Below are 20,875 nucleotides of genomic sequence, written 5' to 3' on the forward strand. Positions count from 1 at the left end.
TCCGTTGGGACGGCCGTCCGACTGAGTCGTCTGATTTTCCTCCCTTTCCCCATGTTTTCTCCTAGTAATCCGTACCGGCCCTAGCTCCTCTCTCTACCTTATCCCCGCGTCATAGCCACATAGTCACGTGGTTCAGCCATGTTGCACGGCCACAATGACCATCACAGCATATATGCGACTCCGTTTCGCGCATAGAGATGTGTCCAATCATATGGTGCCAAATGCCGCTTGGTCTCTGCCTTCCAGATCAGGATACCTCAACCCTGAGAGCAAGTTATTCCAGTTAGGTGCGAGGATTCCGAAGAGTAAGAGGGAAGAAGTCGACACACTGCAATTTCGTTTTACACTTCGCTGTTTTTGCGCGCTCAACAATCCATCTGTTTTAGCATCTTTTTGATCAACCAATCAGTCGAAAATGACCGGAAGTTTTTTGAGAACCCACACACTTGCTAATGCTTTTCTCTCAAAGGCTCCAAGTCTTGCGAAGCTCGTCGTTCCCCTGCAGAGTCTTCTTTCGGAGGCCAATGGATATCGCAAACTCGGACTTCGGTAGGTCGATGGCTCATCCACAGTTCTGATTTCGTCAGACTAATACAAGTATTTTAGTTACGACGATCTGATCGCTGAAGAATCCGAGGTCGTACAAAAGGCCATTAGCCGTCTCGACCCGAAGGAGTACTACGACCGCGTCTTCCGTATTCGTCGCGCTATGCAGCTTTCTCTCTCGCATCAGCTTCTGCCCAAGGAAGAACGCCTAAAACCTGAGGATGATATTCGTTACTTGACTCCTTACATCCTCGAGGCCGAGGCCGAGCTCCGTGAGCGACAGTACTTTGACTCGGCTCTTGTCTCAACCAAGAAATAACTGAATCATTTTACTTCCGTTTTCCTGACCTCTGTTTCCCCCTCTCGCTATCCCTATCTTGAACATCTATCAAAATTTTATATATCTACCGTTTAGAAGCATTCGAAGACTAATTAGGCGCTGGTGTTCTCTATGTCTTGACCATTATTTTCTTTTTTTTTGATTTGGATCTACAGCCATGGCCATTCTAGATTGTTTCTACTTTTAGCTTGTATTGGCAATTCTAATTTGTATCCAACAAATCAATGAATGACTTTTTTGAATCAATTTGGCTTACTTATAATTCGATCGCCTTATATGCCATTTTTAGCGCCCCTTCGCGTGTTTGGTTGCCGCCGATGAAGCCTGAATGAACCAGTCAGTGCTTTTTGTTCAGGGCTAATATCGAGAAACTCACCAGATGCGTGCACAAAAACACAGCCTTCGATTCCAGATAATTCACTAAGATCGTCATCTCTTACACCTCGCCATGCCTCCGGAAGCGCTTTACGAGACTGAAAGCTGGACGAAGTTAATGGTACAGCTTGGATCCTCCATCCCTTGCCGTCGCTATAGAGAACATATAGAGTTCGTTTGCCATAGCCCAGTTCTGTTTCAAGTTTAAAAATATGATCTTTCCACGATGTGAATTGATCGAAAACAACGATTCTTCCTTCGGGATCATACTTGGTCGCCTCGTTTAGTGCTTGCGCGACGATATCTCGTGCAGGCAGCCAAGACTTGCAGTAGTATTTCAAAACATTCATAAACGTACTTCCCATTAATTCACTGGCTTTCAGAAACTGCGTGTAGAGAATTTCATCGCTTGATTCTTCATTCCAGGTAGGATTAAGCGATGCGACCATCCCTGGCAGGGTTATGCTACGCGTATCATAAGCCTTTTGAATATCATCAGGATATTGTGGTATGCCGTTATCACTGCCATCAATTGCTTCAATCATAGAAGCATATATCTTGTTATGTAGAAGTACGACTGTTGGATCTGCCTCGGCGAGATCAACTGTGGAAGAAATGATCTCTTTGCCGAAATGTCTAAGGGGCGGTTAATAAGGGGCGGTTAATAAGGGGCGGTTAATAAAGAACGGCCCAGATTCTAAAGGTGTAGACATACTTGAAAATTAATCCAGCAGAACTCAGTTTCGTATTAAATTCCCTAGAGAATGTTTCTTCAAAACCTTTTTGGTGGTGATCAAAATATTTTATGCCATCATATTTGGCCTGCTAACGTTAATAACTCATGCTTTGATCTCATCAACTATTTATTCAAAAGATCTTACAGAGACATCGACTACAATGTCGCAAGCATCAAGAATTTCGGGCGTCCGCGATCTCACAACAGCTTTTTCGTTAGTTCGGTCGAATCTCATTAATCCGTAATCACCTACTTGCGTCTTTATATTTCGAAAGCAATCTAAGCATATACACTGCTAACGCTTCATCAGCATGAAAAGTACCACTGCAAGAAGTTATTAGCTCCATTGCAATCACATAATTCAAAATAAAACCATTCATAAATAAAATCATACTTGTGCGTTCCGATTCTCATTATCAGTTTTGCTCTCTTCGAGTCAGTGGTCATTTCGTGTGTGCTGTCCGCCTCACAAATAATTACTTACAAACCACCGGTTTGTAAAGCAGAAAGTTTTATACGCTGGTCGTCATCGGTAATTTGTTCCAAATCTGGCATGTGATTGTAAAACAATGGTTTTTGTGGTATTGGCTTGATGGTCGCGCTTCAGTTAATGTGGGTAACAGCCGCACGAAAGTTTCAGGAACTACTTAAAACACATATGAACCGTATGAACCATAGGATCCATATGGAGCTAATTATATCTATTCAGCTTAATCCTGATTACAGTTGAGATAGACAATAGCATGCATTTGATTATATTAGTTGTCAAGTTTTGCTTCGAATGTTTTAGGTTTGTACTTGATAAGAATAAGATCTGTAATTGCTCTGTAGATATATAATAAGCTATTAATTCTTCGAAATTATGTGTTGATGCCTAACTGTCTGAGTGCAACCTTCCAGACCTCTTTCGATCGAGATAATGGATTCAGTTAATTCTCTTCATATTGTCAAGGATTATTCCATCTACCCTAAAACTTCAGCATTGGCCACAGGCTTCATAGGTATGATAGTGCCGTGTCGGTTGCAGTTCTAGTTCTTGCCACTTCACAGCCGTTTCCTTATGTCCGTTTGAACTTGCGGTTCTAATTTTTACTTAACATTGACGAGTAATCTCGGTCTATATTAGTTCTGCGACTGAATTAGGACAATTTTGGACAAGCAGAGATGCTATAGCTATTTTTGACCTTAAACCAGATATGCTGAGCTCGAGTGTTGACTACGTTAGCTATAAAACAGCCTGATCATTGTATAATCCCATTTTATACTGTTAACAAAACTACAACGTATTTTCTCAACTGGATTAATAATCGTATTACATAATATAATTTGAGTATATCAGATATTTTGATGAAGCCATCAAGGAAATTTCGTCGTCTTTACTGTCTGACAAGACAAGGTAGTTTTTAGCGCCCTAAATATCTGGTCGTGTCGTTCTCATCACCCAAGTCGAACGCCCGTGCTAGAGTCTAGAGAATTCCAAAGCTGGAATATACTTCCGGTTAGTATTCTAGTTTTTGTACGTATCATATCACATGCCATTCAACTGTAGTTGATACGATACACCAATGTTTCGGTGACGGAACGATACAATGCCAGTGCGAAATATCTGCTGTCTGAGTACTCTGACTCTCTCTAGTGGTTATGAATTCAGGATGTCAGGTATATACGCATCTGAATCAAAATGAATATTCTAAATCACAATCAATCAACTCTAGAACTAAAATGTGCCCGACAACTTCTAAGAAGCAGCAAATCAGACCATTGACTATACTCTTAGCAGAACCAGCTAAGTAAGTAAACAATGTCCTCTTCGCATTCATTCTAATGGAACCCAATATCACACAATCCACCGAGACCATATCTCTACTAACAGATCCGCGTAGCTGAATTGTCATATGATCTGCTACTCGGAAGAAGCCGTCTCTTCACCGTTGACGCTTTCTCACAGAGAAGCTTTCTGTCATTCCAAAATTTGTCAATGAGCTGTTAAGGAATACGCAATAATTCATATTTTTTACTAGTGGTTTGCTAAATTCAAGCAATATATGCTACTAATACTTTCAAATTCCTAACTTGGGAAACTGACATCTGTTAAGCTCAACCAAATAATTCTTCAACCCCATAGTCTGGAACCCTATTCAGGAAGAGTCCGAGATCTAGAACGGAATTTTACCAAGTCCACTAGTACACAGCTTCGTCCGGTCTACATTGGTCAGCCGTTTGCACGAATGCAGACAGAAGACCCAGATCCAACGGTACCTGCGACAACAACGCTTGCGCTTCAATTATTGATGTCAGCAGCCGCGACTCTCTGCCGAAAATCCTCAAATAACTGTCACGAATTCAAGTCATGTGCTTACGGCGATCCTTAAAATTAATATCTGCTGTGACCAATGAATTCTGACTTTCACAATTGTCCGTACGCGTGAACACGGACAGAAATACAGAACTCCCAAATGAGCGTGCGAACGTGAAGCTGAACGTGTAGCTCCACGTGCAGGGTTTGTCTTAAGTGCCTGACAGTATAATTATGTAGCATTCTGATAGTTTGGGAGATATAACTAACATTTTCTTAGTACTGCGAATAATGCTTCTAATTTCCATCATGTTTCCTTTGTTAATGATGCTTAACAGCTCATTTGATTTTAGTTCAGTCAGCTTGGTTGACAGCACCATAGTATGAAGATCGGCCATCACCGCACGAAAGATTCTGCGGTTAGGCTGTCACCAACGTGAGAAGCGGGACGTTGTAAGGGGACTCCACTCGCCCACTTTTTACCAGTGTAGGCGGTATATGTAACCACGAGCCTTCTTGCTGTTACCGTTGGATTTTGTTTCGAAAAGCGAGAGCACGATCTCGAGTTTAATCTCACTTATATATCGGTTTTACTTCGGAATGTTTTCATCTGCAGTGTTGGTTCTCTATTGCGTAGAGCCTTTTCTAGTTCCACGGTCTTGGTATTGGATTATGTAGTACTTGTTAATATCATATACATGCAACAAACACAAACTATGCAATTCAAATTCAATTTTCTATCTGATGTGATATGTTTGATATTTTACCAATTGATTGATTTCATCCACATCCACACTCGCTTCACCCATCTTTTTCAAAATTCTACGCTGAAATTCAGGGAATGATCTACGCGCTAATCCTCACCCTCATGCCCTTCTCGCGCACACACACACCGATCTTCGGATTCTGTAATAAAGATCGCGGCCGTACCTTGATACGGAGTGTTGCACGGACATTTCTCCGTGAAAGATCAGAGGAATGCTCTTTGGACAGAGCGACGATTTTGACGTTAAGTGCACGGCACAGCACACCTGCCGTAACGGCTAGCGAGAGAACCCAGAAAAACAGTAAAATAGAAGTCGTGAAATAATAAGACCTGAAGCCGCGCAATTATGACTTTTTCGCGTGGAAACGCGCGGAAATTGTTCTTTGTCCTTGTGAAAGGACGGTAGCAGTTACAGCTTCAGAGAACTTTGTCATACGATGATCGTTTGAACATCACAGAAAAACGGTACCGAGGCAATTCAATTTTGAAAGCTTTAGCGCCGTCACATCCTAATGATTAAAATACTTTGAAAAGCAGGTCTCGCTTCTACAGTCATAAATTAAAATAAGCGCTGTCGAATTATGTTCTTTCTACATAGGAGCGGTACATCTGGGAGGGAGTCAGTCTAGACACTGTAAGGGTTCAATTCCCAACGCAATGATGTAGCTTTAGCAAACGCTTATATCAACGACCGCCTTGCCTTTATTTTTCAGCTGAAATGGCTGAAATTTCGTATAACGATTTGCTGATCACCAGTAAAATATCGGACTGTTGATAATCCAATAATCACAATCAGAGCGGTCTGGTGGTTTAGAAGTAACAAGCTCTGCGTTTCAGAGAACGTAACTCAAGCAGATCCATATTCGATCGTCCGCCGCCGTTGGCCCACCTTTTTTTTTTTTTTTTTTTTTTTTTACTTCTTCACATCTGGGTGTTGTCCTGGCAGAAGCAGCCCTTGCACTCTTACACTTACGGACCGCTTAAACGGCTAGACAGGACATCTCTCTCTTTCTCGCCTCTGTTAGTTGCTGCTCAACGAGTCTACTTCCTAACGGGCAACAGAAAGCTGTTGGATATCGTATGATCTTTCGTGACCGCTGGATCAAAAAGCAGAAGCTGATTACCCAGTTGTCCGGACGTTACTTTTTTAGAACTATCGGCAAGTTCTTGACCTGTGCTTGTCTATTGTCTGTCTGTTTTGGTAGTACTTAGGTATCTCTCTAGGTACTCGCACAGTTATATTGATTGTACTCGCTGCCAGTGCACTATTATTTGTTGCATTACTTGCTACAGCTACCACTAATTCTAAGGCACAGTAGTATGTCTTTCGCGGCCGCAGCTAATTTCTACCGAAAAGAGCTTCGAATGCTCTTTTCAGAAGGACAGAGAATCAGAATTGTTTACAGGTCATCGCCAGACATCCTGTTGTCGCCGCACGACCGCGTGGACTCTCTAATAGGTGAGCCATCAGGACCCCTTGCTCCCGCCTTGTTTAGGAAGCTTGCTGCGTTGTTGTGTTACCAAAAAAGACCAACAAATGTACCAACAACAACAAAATTAATTTGACCAAGCTGGCAAATATGCTGATCCTGTTGGTCTGCATTTGCGGACAAATTTTTCCTATGCGCGCGGCACTTTTAGACTAGCTAACACCAGCCATCTTATCCAGTGTTCGATTCTTCTTACAATCCGCCTACAGTTGCTCATCTGGGTCTAGTACGCAGTGCAATCCATCGCAAGATCAGGCCACGACAGTTGAGACACTCCCGGGAAGCCGTTTCGCCAGCTGCTGCACTCGCTACTAATGGTAAGTGGAATATCCAACTAATGCCAGCCAACACGAGCCTCTACTGATGCCACCACATGTTCGTTAGATCTTACAGCCTCGGCAGTTCCTTCGCACGGTAGCGTGGACTCCGTAACCCTCCCTTCTTCTTCATCGCGGTCAGTGCGAGAACCAATTGGTCTGGTAACCACGTCTGCTCGGAGTAAGACAGTGATATGGGTACTCTTGATGCTTGGCGCCAAAAATGCCGACAAACCATCAACTCCAGCAGCTCTGGAGGAAAGGCTGGCAATGATGGAGCTGTTTAGCCGTTCTGTTACTGCGTCAGCTCCGTCTGAGCAAGTTCAAATCAAAGTAGCAATTGCGATCACACCCTTCGCTCGCTTCATTGACAAAGCTGAGGCTGTTGCGGATGCTTTTCCTGGTGTCCAAGAACAGGAGTATTTGACAGGCTTCGATACATTGATTCGTTTGCTTGACTCTAAGTAAGTTCATCTATTTTACTTTCGGATTTTTACAGGGCTCTTCTCTGCGCCGCGCAATTTGTCCTTTCCATGATACGGCACTTCAAGGAAAGTGTCTCTCCCAAAGCCTCCGGAGAATTTATTAATAATTTCTGCTAAAATGGGCTTTTGCTAGCATCCTCGCCTCTCAAACGAGTTGGCGTTCGCCTAGCTGGAGTAGAAATTTTTTTATTGCGCTAGCCTACGCCCTCAATGCAAAACCCTGTCTAAATTTGCGAACCAAATAACTAATAATTTTTGAACACGAATAGGTATTATCCCGGACAGTCGCTGAGTACTGCGCTGGACAAGTTCATGAGCCAATGCTCTATCGTGTGCTACATTCGTGATAGTCCTAGTTATGGCACTGCTTCGGAGCAGCAATCTTATGTGGATGACATCGGTAATGGTAAAAATGACCAGATTCCTCGGGCATGGGCTTCCAAAATTGATTTGAGACCATACGAAGACAACACTGAAATTTTCAGAAGTCAAGAAGACCTTTCTCTCGCAGACGTAAGCCCCATCCTCCCCTGTCGTTAATGTCTTTTGCACCTATAATGTCGAGTACACATATAGCCTGCTTGATGGATTGTTCTTCGGAACACATGGAACAAGATATTGGCATAGTGCTGAAAACAGAAGTTCTTCGCATAGTTGATTTGTTGTTCTTACCATCGAGGCGAATGTTTAAGATTGTCAAAAGGCTGAATCTGCTCGAAACCTGCGCGACCAGCTCTACTGTTCCAAAACATGAGTACTGGAAGTTATTCCAGGACAAGGGGGTGCATGTTACATTGGCTTATTATCAAGCAGTGGCGACGACTTCGATGGCCCGCGCGTTCGAGATTCATTGCTAAATATCCACACGAAGGATATGAAGTCATGGAAGCATGCTGCGAGAAGTTTAATGATTAGGACTTCGTGCAGGAAGATTAAGCCCTATCTATGCGAATTATTTAGATATTATGTTGACACTTGCTAATATCGAATTTGTGCAGGAACTACAAGCCGATATCGGGAACTCGGATCGCGACGAAAGTACCTGGAAGCCGGAAGAGTTGCCTTCGGCTAGTCTAGCTTGCAGTCTGGATTTATCACTAGTCAGCTCCACATCGGCTCGAGATGCTGCAAAATACGGAAAGGTGAGTTCAATTTATGTTTTCCATTTTTCTAGCAGGGATGGTTGGTGATATGAACTTGCTGCTCTGATGCTCTGGAACTCTCCTAGTTGTTGTAAATGAACTGGTCTGCTCTCTCTGTGGGTGAAACATTCAGCCGCGAGTGTCAGAGAACACCTGATATTTGACAGCAAACCAGAAGCTGTCTTTGGCTCTAGATGAAAGGAGCCGACTAATTCAGAAAGGGAACTCATTTGAATGTTCTCTACGTAATCGGTGCAAACGGAGGCAGATCCTGGTTTGGAAATATTCTGAAATCCCGACTAGTTATCCAAATACGGCATCGGTCAAAAGTTCGGTCAGCGCCGTTCATGCCTCGGTACTTGTCGTTTGATTATATGAAAACGAGGAAAGGTCAGATTAGTACATTGGTGCAGAAAGCTGGGGGATCTGTGCTACAGGAGGTGAGAAAGGAGTCAGTTAGAGCATATAATTACCTTCCGAGAGTCAAAATAGCTTACGAGTAGATTTCATCCGAAGGGTTTGTTTTTTTTGAATCACGGAGGAAGTGGGCCGAGGCAGAAAAGTAAGATGGAAACCGAGATTGCTTTGGAGTGAAAGAACACGAAGAGGCTAGTGTCTAGTACTGTGATAGCTAGTGATGGTGCGACGTCAAGCGAAAGCTGAGCGAATGAGTGGAACAATCAGAGGCGGACACTAGAAGAGAAGTGCACGGCGTTAATTGGATCGTGCGAGTGGAAGTATAGAAATTGGTACTGGAAGGAGAAATACCCCGTCCTGTAAAGTGGCACTGGAGCAATAGGGAAGAGAAGTAGTGGTCCCGTCTTCGGTATATTTCACTAGCGTACAGGAAACTGGCTAACAATCTGCGGAGAAGCCCGGCGAAATAGGCTCTATTCATTACTTCTGTGGAGGACTAGTTGCCCAGGAGGCGTGGAGCTAAGCAGATTGCGGACTAGCAGAGAATAGCAGAGAACTGTAGCGCGGAACGGATACGAAGGTCCTAGGAGAGTAAATGGATACGAGTGAACCGATTGGCAGGCCATTTCTTCTGGAAAGAAGCTTGAGTAGTTGTTTGCCATTTGTTAACAGACGTGGGAGTTGGGATGAGCAGTAAGGATGATGGATAGTCTTGATTATCTGATGGGTGGTCGGTGAAGGTCAACGGGGTAGGGATGGGACAAGGAACGGCTTTTTCGTTCTTTTGGGTATTGGGATTAACGGTTTTTTGAGCATGTGTTTGTTGAAGTTAAACAGCAGGGAGCCAGCTGGGAGCCGACTAGGCGAATTTTTGGTCGGTGGGGGAGGAGATGGGCTTGGTTGGCCGCAGAGCGAGGTGGACCGGACCGGAGCAGAGCAGAGCAGAGCAGAGCAGCAAAGCTAAACTCAGAGCATCAAATCAGCTTGACTTGATTTTGGCTTGATGTCTGAGTTATGTTTACTAACGGAATTTTAGAGCAAAGAAGGTTTTACACTAGATCAGCTAGTCACGAAGGAAGTCTACCAGTATATTGTGGAGCAAAGACTCTATACTGAATGAGCGGGATTTCGGTGCGTTGCTTAATTGAGCGATAGTCTGCATAAGTCCAGTTAGTGGGAGCTTTGGAGACCCACCCTCAAGCAGCACAGAGTGTGCATAGAGTGGGATAAAGTATCGAGACACGTGTTTAGACTATGCCGTTTGCTTTACCATGGAGCTGGTAAACAAGACGAGAAGAGGATTAGTGAAGTTAGATAAAAATAATTGAATACGAATGAACGCAGAATTTCGTTGGACTTTTTGCTTTGTAAGTGAAGTTTGGCTGGCCGGAGTGGCCGACGATCTTCGGAGTGATGACTGTCTCGAGGTTGAAAACTAGGGCGGCATTTAGTGAAAAGAGTCTAAGGTACACGGAATGAGAATTCAGACTAACTTGGAGGGTTTATATTTCCCGGTCCGAGACAGCGCAGTTATTAACCCAGATGATTCTCCGGCGAGTAATTATGCACATGCATATTCATGGTTGTCCGAGATTGTCTATATATGAAAATATATGTAGATATGAATTAAGTAGGAGTAAGACATTACTCCTAATTCATTTAGCAGAGCAAGCACAACAAGCAGGGCAAGCAGACCAGGTCTCGAGGTAGCGGACCAGGCCAAAAAGAGACAATGCGAGCAAAATAACGAGAGATATTTCAAGCCGACGGGAGTTTCTGCGGTCGTTTAGCTATTATCGGAATTATTTTGGTTTGGCCAAATTGCTAGACCTGTATAGTAACCGCGAACGAGTAAGCGTAGACAAGTTCATGGGAAATAATGGATGACTGCACTAGGAAACATTATGTCCCGACGTACAAAAGCAGTTCATACCTGCAGACTGAATGAGGAAGTGATCGCAGCAAAGAAATGCTATACAGATCGCAACAGAACAGAATACAGCAGAAATGGGGTTGTGGTCTGATATGGAATTAATTTAACCATGGAGAAATATTGAGAGTACGGTTCTTGTCTGGCTGTTAAATTTATGTTCGTCCCCAACATGTCGTGCAGCGATGGGCACATGTACAAGTGCAACCTGTTCAAATTTCCAGACAGAGCAGAATGGCAGGCGCATGGCAAGCAGCAGCTGCTACAGCAGCTGCAGCTTTGGGAATTAGCAGATGTACAATGAGGTCATGAGAGAGCGACCAGACAAGTCGCTACCAGAGTTTTCGTTATCGGTTCAACAGGAATTTGTCAAGCAAGGGGCACGAGAAGTAAAAGAAGTAAACAGAAGAGAATGCAGCACCTGCAAAATAATAAAAGAAATGAAAGATATCCGGTGACTAGAGAGACAATGCCAGCACGTGGTTCTTGTGCGCACAGGAGCAGGGCTGTGTGTGTGCGCGATCCCGAATCTAGACGAAAGGACTTCGAAACAAGCCAGCTCCAGCGGTTCGCGTGGGAGCCTGCGCAAAGATATTCATAATTAAACTAAGTTTTGACTGCGTTTCGCGATCGCAGAGACACGCTAGCAGCAGGTCGAACATCCCAAAATGCCATTTACAGTCACGGTCTGGTTTGGGGATTGACTACAAGGTGGGGAAAGGACTGTCTAGGTCTTTGATCTTTCAGCTACAGAGGCTGGGGACTGAATATTATTGTCTATCTGTCTGTCTGTCTGATTGGCACTGTCTGTGGACATGCGCGAATACGCGTAGGATCTGTCCTGCAGAGAGACTAGCATTGACAGCGTTCTGTACTGCAAAAGTATCCTCTGCGGTATTGCGGCGAGTATTTTTGTTTGACAGCTGCTCTATATCACATTCCCTGTTCACACCCTCTGTCTGTCTGTCTGATCAGGCTCTGTAGAACAGGTCGTGGAAACATGCAATACCTTGCTGCCGTACGTTCAGGAAGTTTCTTTTGTTTTCCTGAAAGCAAGCCCATGGAACTTGTAGCTGGCTTGCTTGTTGTTGGATTGCCTGCTACCGTCTCGTTGCCGTGCTTTGCACAAGAACCAGCACCCAGGGCCGGCCGTACTCGCCGAGCAGGTTAGAGACATGCTAGCATCGGCTGATGCAGTACTGTGCGGTATGACCAGCAGTATCCACTGAATGGCTTTGCCCTGCCCTGCACAAGCCCCCTGTTTTCGGGGCAGCTCTGTTCAATCCGAGGTCTAGTCCGCTGTTCAGTACTTGTTTCCGCTAAGATCACTGAAACATTGAGCAAACGATTCCGCATATGAACACGACTGCAGTAGAAGGTACGTAAGATAGACTGCAAAACTATAGCAACAACTTAAAAAGTCGAGATTGCAGTAGCGATCGTGGACGTAATTGTAGTGGTGGACTTTGTCGCGTAGAGAGTCATGTACGAACCGAGTCCTGTCTGGCTTAACTACCCAAAGGGCACACAGTGGTTACTACGCGACGTCCTTGTCTACGTGCGTACTCGAGATTAATCTACGCAGGTTTCTTCTTGTGTTTTACAGGCGATTTTCTGTCCTGCTTCGGAGCAATCCGCATTGTGTCCGTCGTAGTCGTATGGCCGACGAACAGTGGCGATTGATAAGATGCTGTCCGAACGGAGGTCAATCGATCGGCGGTGCCGTCTGACGGATTTACTACGGTGCTGTGGAGCACCGATCAACATCACACTCTGGTTCGATGCTCCTTGCGGAGATGGTAGGTAGTACGTCGATTCAACCGCATTTCCGCTCCTTGCTTTATGCTTGGATCCTGCTGCTACTGCTGCTGCTGCTGCTATTAATAATAATAATAGTAATAATATCAAACAATAATAGCAACAACAGCAATCATGGTGCTTTCTGCATAGCCATCGCTTATCCGGTGTATCTGAAGACTGCTACTGCTAGGCAGACACCGCATGCACGCTCAATTGGACTTGCTCGTTCGGACATTGTCCGCAGCTTGTTTCGGTTCGCGTCTGCACCCTGCTTCGGTTCCTGCTTGATCCAGTTTCCCCAATTCGCACATTCTCCTGCCGCAAGTTGGAGTCGCGATCGGAGTTTCATGTTCTGAGAAGTCGTGCTGAAGTAGCAATAACCGGTAATTCGCTGTGTAGCGGCAAGCACTAGAGCAGCACTAGCAGGAACTAATCTCTGGTTTATGCAAGTCCGCCACAGGCACAATCCCATCCACACACGCACATGTTCACCACAATCTCATTCATTGCTGCCAACGTATATTCCGCTACTAATGCCGCGACTATGTACATCTCGATTTATGCAGGTCTGCATCATCATCGTCACCTCCTCCCATCTTTGCTTACCACCTGCTGTGCTTGTCAAGAAGTTTGACAAGCCCAGCCATCGCCTTAGCTCATCACACTTTTCTTTCTTCTTTCGTATTCCTTCGCACTCAGAAATTCCCTCCTACAATATATATGCACTCTACGGTTCTGCGCAGGTCCTACTATCTAGAACAGGCGGCCAGACTGTGTCCACGGCCCCCCCATGGAGGCCGCCCTGCTGCCGGCCCCGTTCCCATCCCAAGACCCACCCCCAGCAACTGCGGGCGGCGGCGGCGGCGGCGGCGATCACATTCAGGATCAGATTTATCTCTCTCTGGTGTCCAGCTCGTGCCAAATCAGACGGGAAACGACTTTTAGTTATTTATTTTTTTCAACTTGTCGTTGGGTGCTCTGCCGAAGTGATTCAAGCTCATTACTCTCTCCAATTCTCGCTCTGTTGCCTGTCCCTCATCTTCCACACAGAGGGCACACACGCTAATACGCATGACTCGTCCGCTGATGCAATCCAGGTTCCGTTTCCCAGTCCTCGTGCGAGCACCGTCTGTCTCTGCGCCGACTTTTGGGCTACCGCCTCTAATCCGCCTTGCCGCAAACATACCCTGCCATCCGACGTGCGCACGCCGTAATGTTCCCACCTCTAGTCAGAAGCAAAAAAATAAATAAACTCACACAAGACCTGTCAAGACAAATTTCATGACAAGACGCACTCGCTTTAGAGTTTTTGCGCACAGACGCCACAACCGAAAACCATGCCCTGCAGATGAAGCTCACGCGCACTCTCGCCCGTCCTTGTCTTGTTGAGGAAATATATAACTCGTTATAACTTGATTGTGTAATATAATTTGTTATAGTACTCGGATAAATTTCCATTATATTCTATATTAATTAATCTGGAACTGACTGCTGTTTCGAAATGAATCGTTCGTGTTTGCAGCAGACCAAGCGTGAGACACTGGATTATTACGGTTCCCAACAGCAGCAGAACAACCAACCACTCTTTTACTACTCCACGCTAATCGCGCACATCAAACCAACACTTTCCTAATTACCATGATCTTCATATTTTTTATTATTCTTATATTATTATTATCTATGCTTCTTACCATCATTACCATCATTATCGTTGTCAGTCAAAAATAAGCACACAAATAGGTTATATCATAAGTACAAAAACTAAACCGCCCATATAAATAAATATATATAATATAAAACAAACTGCAGTAAGTATAAACACCAGACGCCTTAATTACTAGTAGCTTCCAATACTTTCAAACGTGAGAAATCAATCATTACCAATATATGAAGAGAAAAGTTTATGTGCAAAAAGCAAAAATAAGTCCAACCTTGGCTGGCTCAAACCGCTCCTGGGATCTCCCACTCGGTCGATAGACGTGGTCGAACGCCAACCGTGTAGGGAGAAATGTACGCCGTCTGTCCTCCCATGGGGCCTGCTCCCACGCCCATAATTTGCGGTGATGTGCCATACACAAATCCAGGAATATTAGCAGTACCTGAAGATAAAGAATTTGGAGACGACGTTATTCCAGATGCCATCATCGTTGGCTGGTGTACTCCGTTTGGATACGACGCGTGTCGTAAGCCAATAAGCGAGGGATGAGGATGCTGCAACGGCCCCGAAAGATGGCTTGCCTCCGGCGGTGCCATCAGATTGCCTCCTCCCGTTCCATTATTACCACTACCACCGCTCAAACCTGCTGATGAAGTAGGTCCAGTTCCATGCATTGGCAATGTCACGGGTAATGGTATGCCTGGTCGTGAGGGCGCAATCATGGCCGTAGCTGGAGTCGCCCCTGCTGCTAGACCTCCGATCCCAGCGTGATACATGGCCATATTAGCGACCGGCGCGACACTGTTGTTGCTGTTGGTTACCATAGCCGTCGCTGTCGTAGTATTATTAGGATTATTACCGCCGACTGTTAGCATGCCAAGCTGCTTTTGCCCGACAGACTCACTGCTAGGGTGCCCAGGATGTTGAACGGGTGACCTCGATGTACCAGGCGACGATAGCGACTGTGTCAGAGGCGGTCGGGAGTCCCGCAGTGTGATTGCAGGTGAGGTCTGTCCATGCGGAGACAGAGCTGGATGCTGTGACGGAGATAATTGCTGCGGCTGTAGGTGTTGATGTTGCTGGACTACCATGGGATGTTGAGGAATCGCCATCCAGTTTGCATGATCTGACGGCGGTGCCTGCGCAGAGGCGGGAGGCCCGCCGTTGGTATGTGGAACAGTGCCAGCCGAATGGACAAAATGGCTTCCAGGCGGTGGAGGAGGAGGACCTGACATAGGAGGGGGCTGATGCTGGTTTGGAACGTGTGGAGGCTGATGAATTGATGGGCGGTGGATATGTTGGGAAGGATGATGGGAATTTCTGGCTGCCTGAGCATGGAGTCGTTCAACTTCACCTTCCAGGGAGGTGATGTATTGAACTGCCTTCCTGAGAATAACTGCTTTGGAATCCTGGCTTCCTCGGCAATGGGGAATGCTCGACTTGAGCACCAGGAACCCGCCATTGATACTCTCGCGTCGACGCTGCTCTGATAGAATGTGCGCAACTCGGCGAGAAGATCCAGATGGACGCGAACCATTTGATTCAGACGTAGCGTCAACTAGCATCGCGTCGCCCTCCTGATCAGCACCTTCAGCGTGCTCAGACGTGTCCGATCTCGAAGATTCGGTCGACACAGAAGAGCCAGCAGAATGTGGACGGGTAGAGGTGGCAGCAACATAGTCGGCGTAGTCAGGATCAAGTTTGAGGGGGGTGACAAATTGAGCAGAGGACGACTGACCAGCAGTCCGTCGAAGTTCTTGGGTTGGTTCAGGAACGGCAAGGGAGCGAGGTGAGGTGGCATGGGCAGCAGTGTAGGGCGATGAAGTGAGATCAGTCGAGCCAGAGCGCGTGGATTTCAGTTGCGGGACCGAGCCTTCCTGAGATCTATCCGTGATTCTCGTTAGCAGGGAAGGATGCAAAACGGTAATAGAAGAGACATACGTTGGTGATATGATAGCCTTGAGATCCATGGTGTATATAATCAACTATGCTCCATATAGTCGAAAGCGAGACAGGCGAATGCGACACACTCTGTTGGCGTGTGTGGAGGTGTGACGAATGGAACACGAGCAGAGGAGGGTCTGCTGAGTGTACCGCCGTGGAGTTGGCCGAGTATGCGGGACTGATGAGTATCGTGATCTAGGAGACCGAGAGAGAGAGCAGGAACAGTATCCGAGACAGAGCAGGTAAAATATAAAAGCGAAGACGAGGGAAACCTCAGGACTATAAGAGGGTTTTTTTTGTGGTAGGGAGGGGGGGCAAGGAGGAGACGCAGTCAGAAGACAGGAGGGGCAATACCTACTTAAGATGAGTGGGAGGAGAGAAGGAAAAGAGGCCGAGGAAGGAAGAACGAACACAGAGCCAGTGAGAGAGGAGACGACGAAGGGACCAGCATTGTAGCAGTCGTATCAATAGTAGCGGTATCTGTCGCAGAGGTAGCGGTGGTGGCAGTTGGAAGTAGACAAGTGGGTATGTATCCAACAGTTGTCAAAGGGCAGGTACGACGCGAGACGGGCCATTATTTTTAGGAATCTAGTCAAGATTGGAGACGGCCAACAAAGCCAGTACAAGTATTGGTTTCTACAGCAAAGGCCATCTAGAAAAAACGGTGTTATTTCTTGCTTACTACGGCGGGAAGGAGGATTAATCGGCTGAGGTCAGTCGATCAGGCTGAAGACAACAAGACAGGAGTAGCAAGGTAGAGGTAGGTGATTGATGATGATGCCTGATGACTTGTGAAGTAGTTTGGATTGGGAAGTATGGTCGGAAGTGGCGGTTTGTTTTTGATGAGCACTTAAAGTAGAGTTTAGGTTTGGCGGTCAGTAGCCTGGTAGCTTTATGGTAGCGCGATTGGTAGTCAGCCAAAGACCTACGAGGTACCTTCCGCAGTACCTCGAGCCGTCAGGTTTGTTCTTGGGCGGCGGTCTACTGGACGAGCAGGCCTATTCTGGATTAGAGCTCTACCGAGCGCAGATGGAGCCCGTGCCGACAGTACTTTTTCTTTCGATAGAGCTGGTCTGGGATGGCAAAAGCGTTAGAGCTAAACCCGAAACGTGCTAGCCTAGCTCAAACCACGGGACTAGTGCTATATATTGCGGGAGCAGGCTACTTCATTTATTTGATGAGGTAGCAATATAAATTGCCTACTGTCGACGTCTTGCGGGCACCAGGACGGTAATATATGACAAGTGTAGGCCAAGAGGATATTACATTTGAAATCGAGGGCAAAAATCTGATCTGAAAGTTGTGGTTTGGAGAGACAGCACAAACGAGGATATCGGGAGACAGCTCTGCAATAAGGTGACAATGTCCGCTCCTTCCGCATTTGGAAAGTGTGCGTACCAACATGGTAGGCAAGGAGAAAATAACTTCGCATCTGGGATTGCGGATAGGCTCGCCCTCTGAGCGCCGCAGCTGTAGCAGGTAGCATCCGTAATAGTAGACGTATTAGACGCGCTAGCAGCTCCACAACTATCACCGTCCAGAGTGTTGTTACTTGTCAAGCCAGCTAAGAGAGGGCATACCGATACACAGGTGCGACACGTGCCTCGGACGTGGGCGCGGCTTCTTAAGCGAACGAAGGGGCGAGAAGGGGGCTCGCTCCTGCTTTCTCTGGTCATTCATTGTCAGTGTCTGGTGCTTGTGTATGGCCGGCTTCGGCCATGCTTGAAGCAGTGTGCTATACGAGGTGTCAGTTCGCGGCATCCAGAGCGCTGAAAGCTCTACCAAGCTCTGCTGGCTTTTCTCGCATTTCAGAGCGAGGTGCGCAGTTCCCGTCTTCACACTCGGATTGGGCTCGCACTTCAAGTGGCTGCTGCTGTTCTTGCGGTGGTGAGCGTTCGCACGATTGCAATCTTGGACACTCTTTTCCAGACCGGTTCACTACGGCAGACTAATACCAGGTCGGCATGGGAATGATGCAGATCGCGACCACCTCTACCGGTCGGGCTGATCTGCTTCGTACGTAAGATATGGCAAGACCAAAGTCGTAGTAGTAACAGAACTGGGGGCTGTTCCAGCAGCGGCCAGAGTCACGGTATCCGCGATATTGGCCAACACGAGCTTACTGGGCTCTAACTTCTACAATAAGCAGTTTGCTGCTACAGCACTGGCCGGTAAAATAAATGTATGGCGGACTCTCTTTTGCTAGGCATGACCTGCTCCTACCGGTTGCCATCAAATCCTGGGGTCTGTTCGCTGTTTGCTTCTTCTATTACCATGTGTCTCCGCCGTCCTGAAAGCTACTGGGTCTATCGTGCGAGCGCGGAAGACAGCCTTGCTCACTTCGCTAGAATCTCAGTTGTCAGTTCTGGAATATTGACTTCCGACGTTGAGCCTTAAAAGTCTTCTTCGCATAAGCTGTCTCTTAGCGAAATCCAGAGAAACCAGATGCTAACTTGTCTGTCTCATAGTTGGGGTGTGGCCTGGAACGTAAAAATTTTACAAGGTCATCTGATCAGACCGTTCCGACCAAATCTCTACCAGATTCGTGGGACCAAAGTCTGTGCAATATCGAGCCCAATATAGATGCAATGCATCATCATTAACCGTGCAGTAACAAAGCCCATTCACACTCCATTTCTGTCCCTCTCTATCCCTGTCTTTCGCGCGCTTCCTCTCGCTCTTTTACTAGGCATTTTCCCCACTCGTGCGCGCTTCGAGGACTATCCTTCCTCTCCGGGTTTTACTAACGGCGAGTCGGCCTGCATCCCCGGCCATCATTCTTGTCCCGGAAACTGGCCACTTTCCGCAGCCGTGATGGCGATGACGGTGATTCATTTGACGGTAGACCGGTGTGGGAAAATTTTTGCCGCCACCTTTCCTCTCTCAGCTAAGTCTGCCGATGGTTCCAAATGTCACGTCCAAGATCTCTTGCTGGGCGCTCGCGTAAGGTCTTGATTCTCCGCGTGCTCCGAGAATCCAAGGAGAAGTCCCCTTCTGCCGAAATCGAGAATTCGGTCTGAATGGCGCTCGCTCTGCTTCCGGCACGTGAGGACGACGCCTCTCGGCACTACATCTTCCTATGACTGGGAGAGGTGCTAGGAGCTCTCGTGTCTGGACGACTAACAGACAAAGACTGCAAATTCGTATTGTCTTCAGCATAGATCTAGTAATTTTACACGACATTTGAGTAGTCTGGATTCCCGGATTTGGCTTTCCCAAGCTATAGGCCAAGAGAGCACGTCCAGGTTCTGCACGCCCATTAAACTGTATCGGATCATGTCCTCTGCTACACGCTCCACAGGTTATGGTATGTTTGGCTAGTCAAACACCATCCTACGCTCGTTGCATTACCAGATACCTAGGAGTCAACCCCACTCTTTTCGGTCACCTGCAGAAGAAGATCACTTTCCTAGACCCCTAGTTGCGCTTGCCGGAGGTCTAACATCGGAGTATGTTCGTATGAATATCAACAGTGTCGCGTATGTTTGTTTGTAAACAGGAGGCGCGGATTTCCCCGTGACGGAGCAGCTTTGCCACGCGTTGCCGATTTTTTTCTCCGGTCGAACAGCCTTCACTTCTCAGGAGCGGTCCACTTTGGATCTGTGATTGCCCACCGCGACGATAGCAGTATTGTTTTTATTTCGTTATTTACACGTTGCTCATACCATCCATCGTAGCCGAAAGGAGATCATATCGCCTGTTGCCGTATCACCGTACCAACGTTCTCTCGATCGACTGGCGGATCGAGATATTCCATATTTCAAATGTTTTATTTGCGCTCAGCATGTGGGTCGTTGTGCGTGGGGCTCTCATGTTACTAGTACAACGAAGTTATCCGGTTTCAGCTGGAGAGCTAAGTAGCAACTACGGGACGATAAATTGCACCGACAGCTGTAGATACCAACAAATATCATACTACCAGCAGTGCACTAACCGGGAAACAGCAAACAGTAAACAGCAACAGAAACCAGTAAACGGTAAGCCCGCACGTTTGTTCAAACGAACCAGTGATCCAGAACTTCTCTGTATTTCTTTCGACAGACTCCATTTCAGTTCAAATTCCAGTAACAGCTACGCTTTTAAACTATCCGCCTCTTGGTCTTAAACCAAATCAGTGCGCTGACCAAATTTCAATTCTGTTTTAAGCCCTGTCCATCGTGGTCAATATTCCTCGTCATACCCTATTTGGGTTTTGAGCACCTGTTCGCCATCTGCTGTCGCTCTCTGCCGGTCCCTTTAAAACTGAAAGTTTTTTTTGTTAGTCTTTTTCTTTTTTGGTCTTGGACAGTATCGTTATTGTAAAACCTTTCAAATTCACGCCTTACTGTATAGCCAGATATTAGTTCAGCTTTTGCTCTGCGCCCGCGCAAGTTCCTTTGCCTTGCTCAAACTACATTACCCGTCAACCAAAGATCAGATCATTTGTCCCACCTTGCATTTATCCCAGTTCCACCATTGGCCCTTCTACCGTAGCGGGTCATCTGTCTGCTCACGCTGTCCAATACCATTTGGGAAACTAGATCCTACTCTATTTCATCTGCACTTTCTTCTTATGGCTGCTCTTCCTGACTCTACAGGCTCTGTTGATCCTCTTGATGGCAGTCTTGAAAGTGCAGCCACTTTAGATCTCGAGC

General features: G+C 46.4%; 4 protein-coding genes across 4 annotated transcripts; 2 read left to right on the forward strand and 2 right to left on the reverse strand.

Moving 5' to 3' along the window:
* The first annotated feature begins 336 nt into the window (after positions 1-336).
* On the forward strand, positions 337-1,341 carry V1516DRAFT_713202 (ubiquinol-cytochrome C reductase complex 14kD subunit-domain-containing protein). The gene is made up of 2 exons (XM_066924306.1): positions 337-549; positions 607-1,341. The coding sequence occupies exons 1-2, from the start codon at positions 416-418 to the stop codon at positions 863-865; spliced, it is 393 nt and encodes a 130-aa protein (XP_066776314.1). The 5' UTR covers positions 337-415; the 3' UTR covers positions 866-1,341.
* V1516DRAFT_678877 (metal-dependent protein hydrolase) lies at positions 1,063-2,480 on the reverse strand. Its single transcript, XM_066922819.1, has 6 exons — positions 2,392-2,480; positions 2,251-2,321; positions 2,143-2,204; positions 1,977-2,083; positions 1,263-1,897; positions 1,063-1,210 (listed from the first exon to the last, which is right to left on the reverse strand). The coding sequence occupies exons 1-6, from the start codon at positions 2,442-2,444 to the stop codon at positions 1,143-1,145; spliced, it is 996 nt and encodes a 331-aa protein (XP_066776315.1). The 5' UTR covers positions 2,445-2,480; the 3' UTR covers positions 1,063-1,142.
* A 3,899-nt stretch (positions 2,481-6,379) lies between these two features.
* V1516DRAFT_626971 (uncharacterized protein) lies at positions 6,380-8,541 on the forward strand (the record flags this gene model as incomplete). Its single annotated transcript, XM_066919772.1, has 5 exons — positions 6,380-6,518; positions 6,729-6,782; positions 7,015-7,330; positions 7,621-7,838; positions 8,408-8,541. 5 exons carry the CDS (start codon positions 6,380-6,382, stop codon positions 8,539-8,541), a joined length of 861 nt encoding a protein of 286 aa, XP_066776316.1.
* A 6,040-nt stretch (positions 8,542-14,581) lies between these two features.
* V1516DRAFT_665597 (uncharacterized protein) lies at positions 14,582-16,267 on the reverse strand (the record flags this gene model as incomplete). The annotated part of the gene is made up of 2 exons (XM_066920686.1): positions 14,582-16,181; positions 16,239-16,267. The coding sequence occupies 2 exons, from the start codon at positions 16,265-16,267 to the stop codon at positions 14,582-14,584; spliced, it is 1,629 nt and encodes a 542-aa protein (XP_066776317.1).
* Positions 16,268-20,875: the final 4,608 nt, after the last annotated feature.

This window comes from Lipomyces oligophaga (genome assembly GCF_038497815.1).
Source record: "Lipomyces oligophaga strain CBS 7107 unplaced genomic scaffold V1516scaffold_6, whole genome shotgun sequence".
Classification (NCBI taxonomy): Eukaryota; Fungi; Ascomycota; class Lipomycetes; order Lipomycetales; family Lipomycetaceae; genus Lipomyces; species [Lipomyces] oligophaga.

Coding starts and splice junctions, on each gene's coding strand:
- V1516DRAFT_713202 (XM_066924306.1), top strand. CDS start 416: ATGACCGGAAGTTTTTTGAGAACCCACACACTTGCTAATGCTTTTCTC. Junction 550..606: donor TATCGCAAACTCGGACTTCG/GTAGGTCGATGG, acceptor CAAGTATTTTAG/TTACGACGATCTGATCGCTG.
- V1516DRAFT_678877 (XM_066922819.1), bottom strand. CDS start 2,444: ATGACCACTGACTCGAAGAGAGCAAAACTGATAATGAGAATCGGAACG. Junction 2,084..2,142: donor ACATTGTAGTCGATGTCTCT/GTAAGATCTTTT, acceptor TAACGTTAGCAG/GCCAAATATGATGGCATAAA. Junction 1,211..1,262: donor TGTTTTTGTGCACGCATCTG/GTGAGTTTCTCG, acceptor TGGTTCATTCAG/GCTTCATCGGCGGCAACCAA.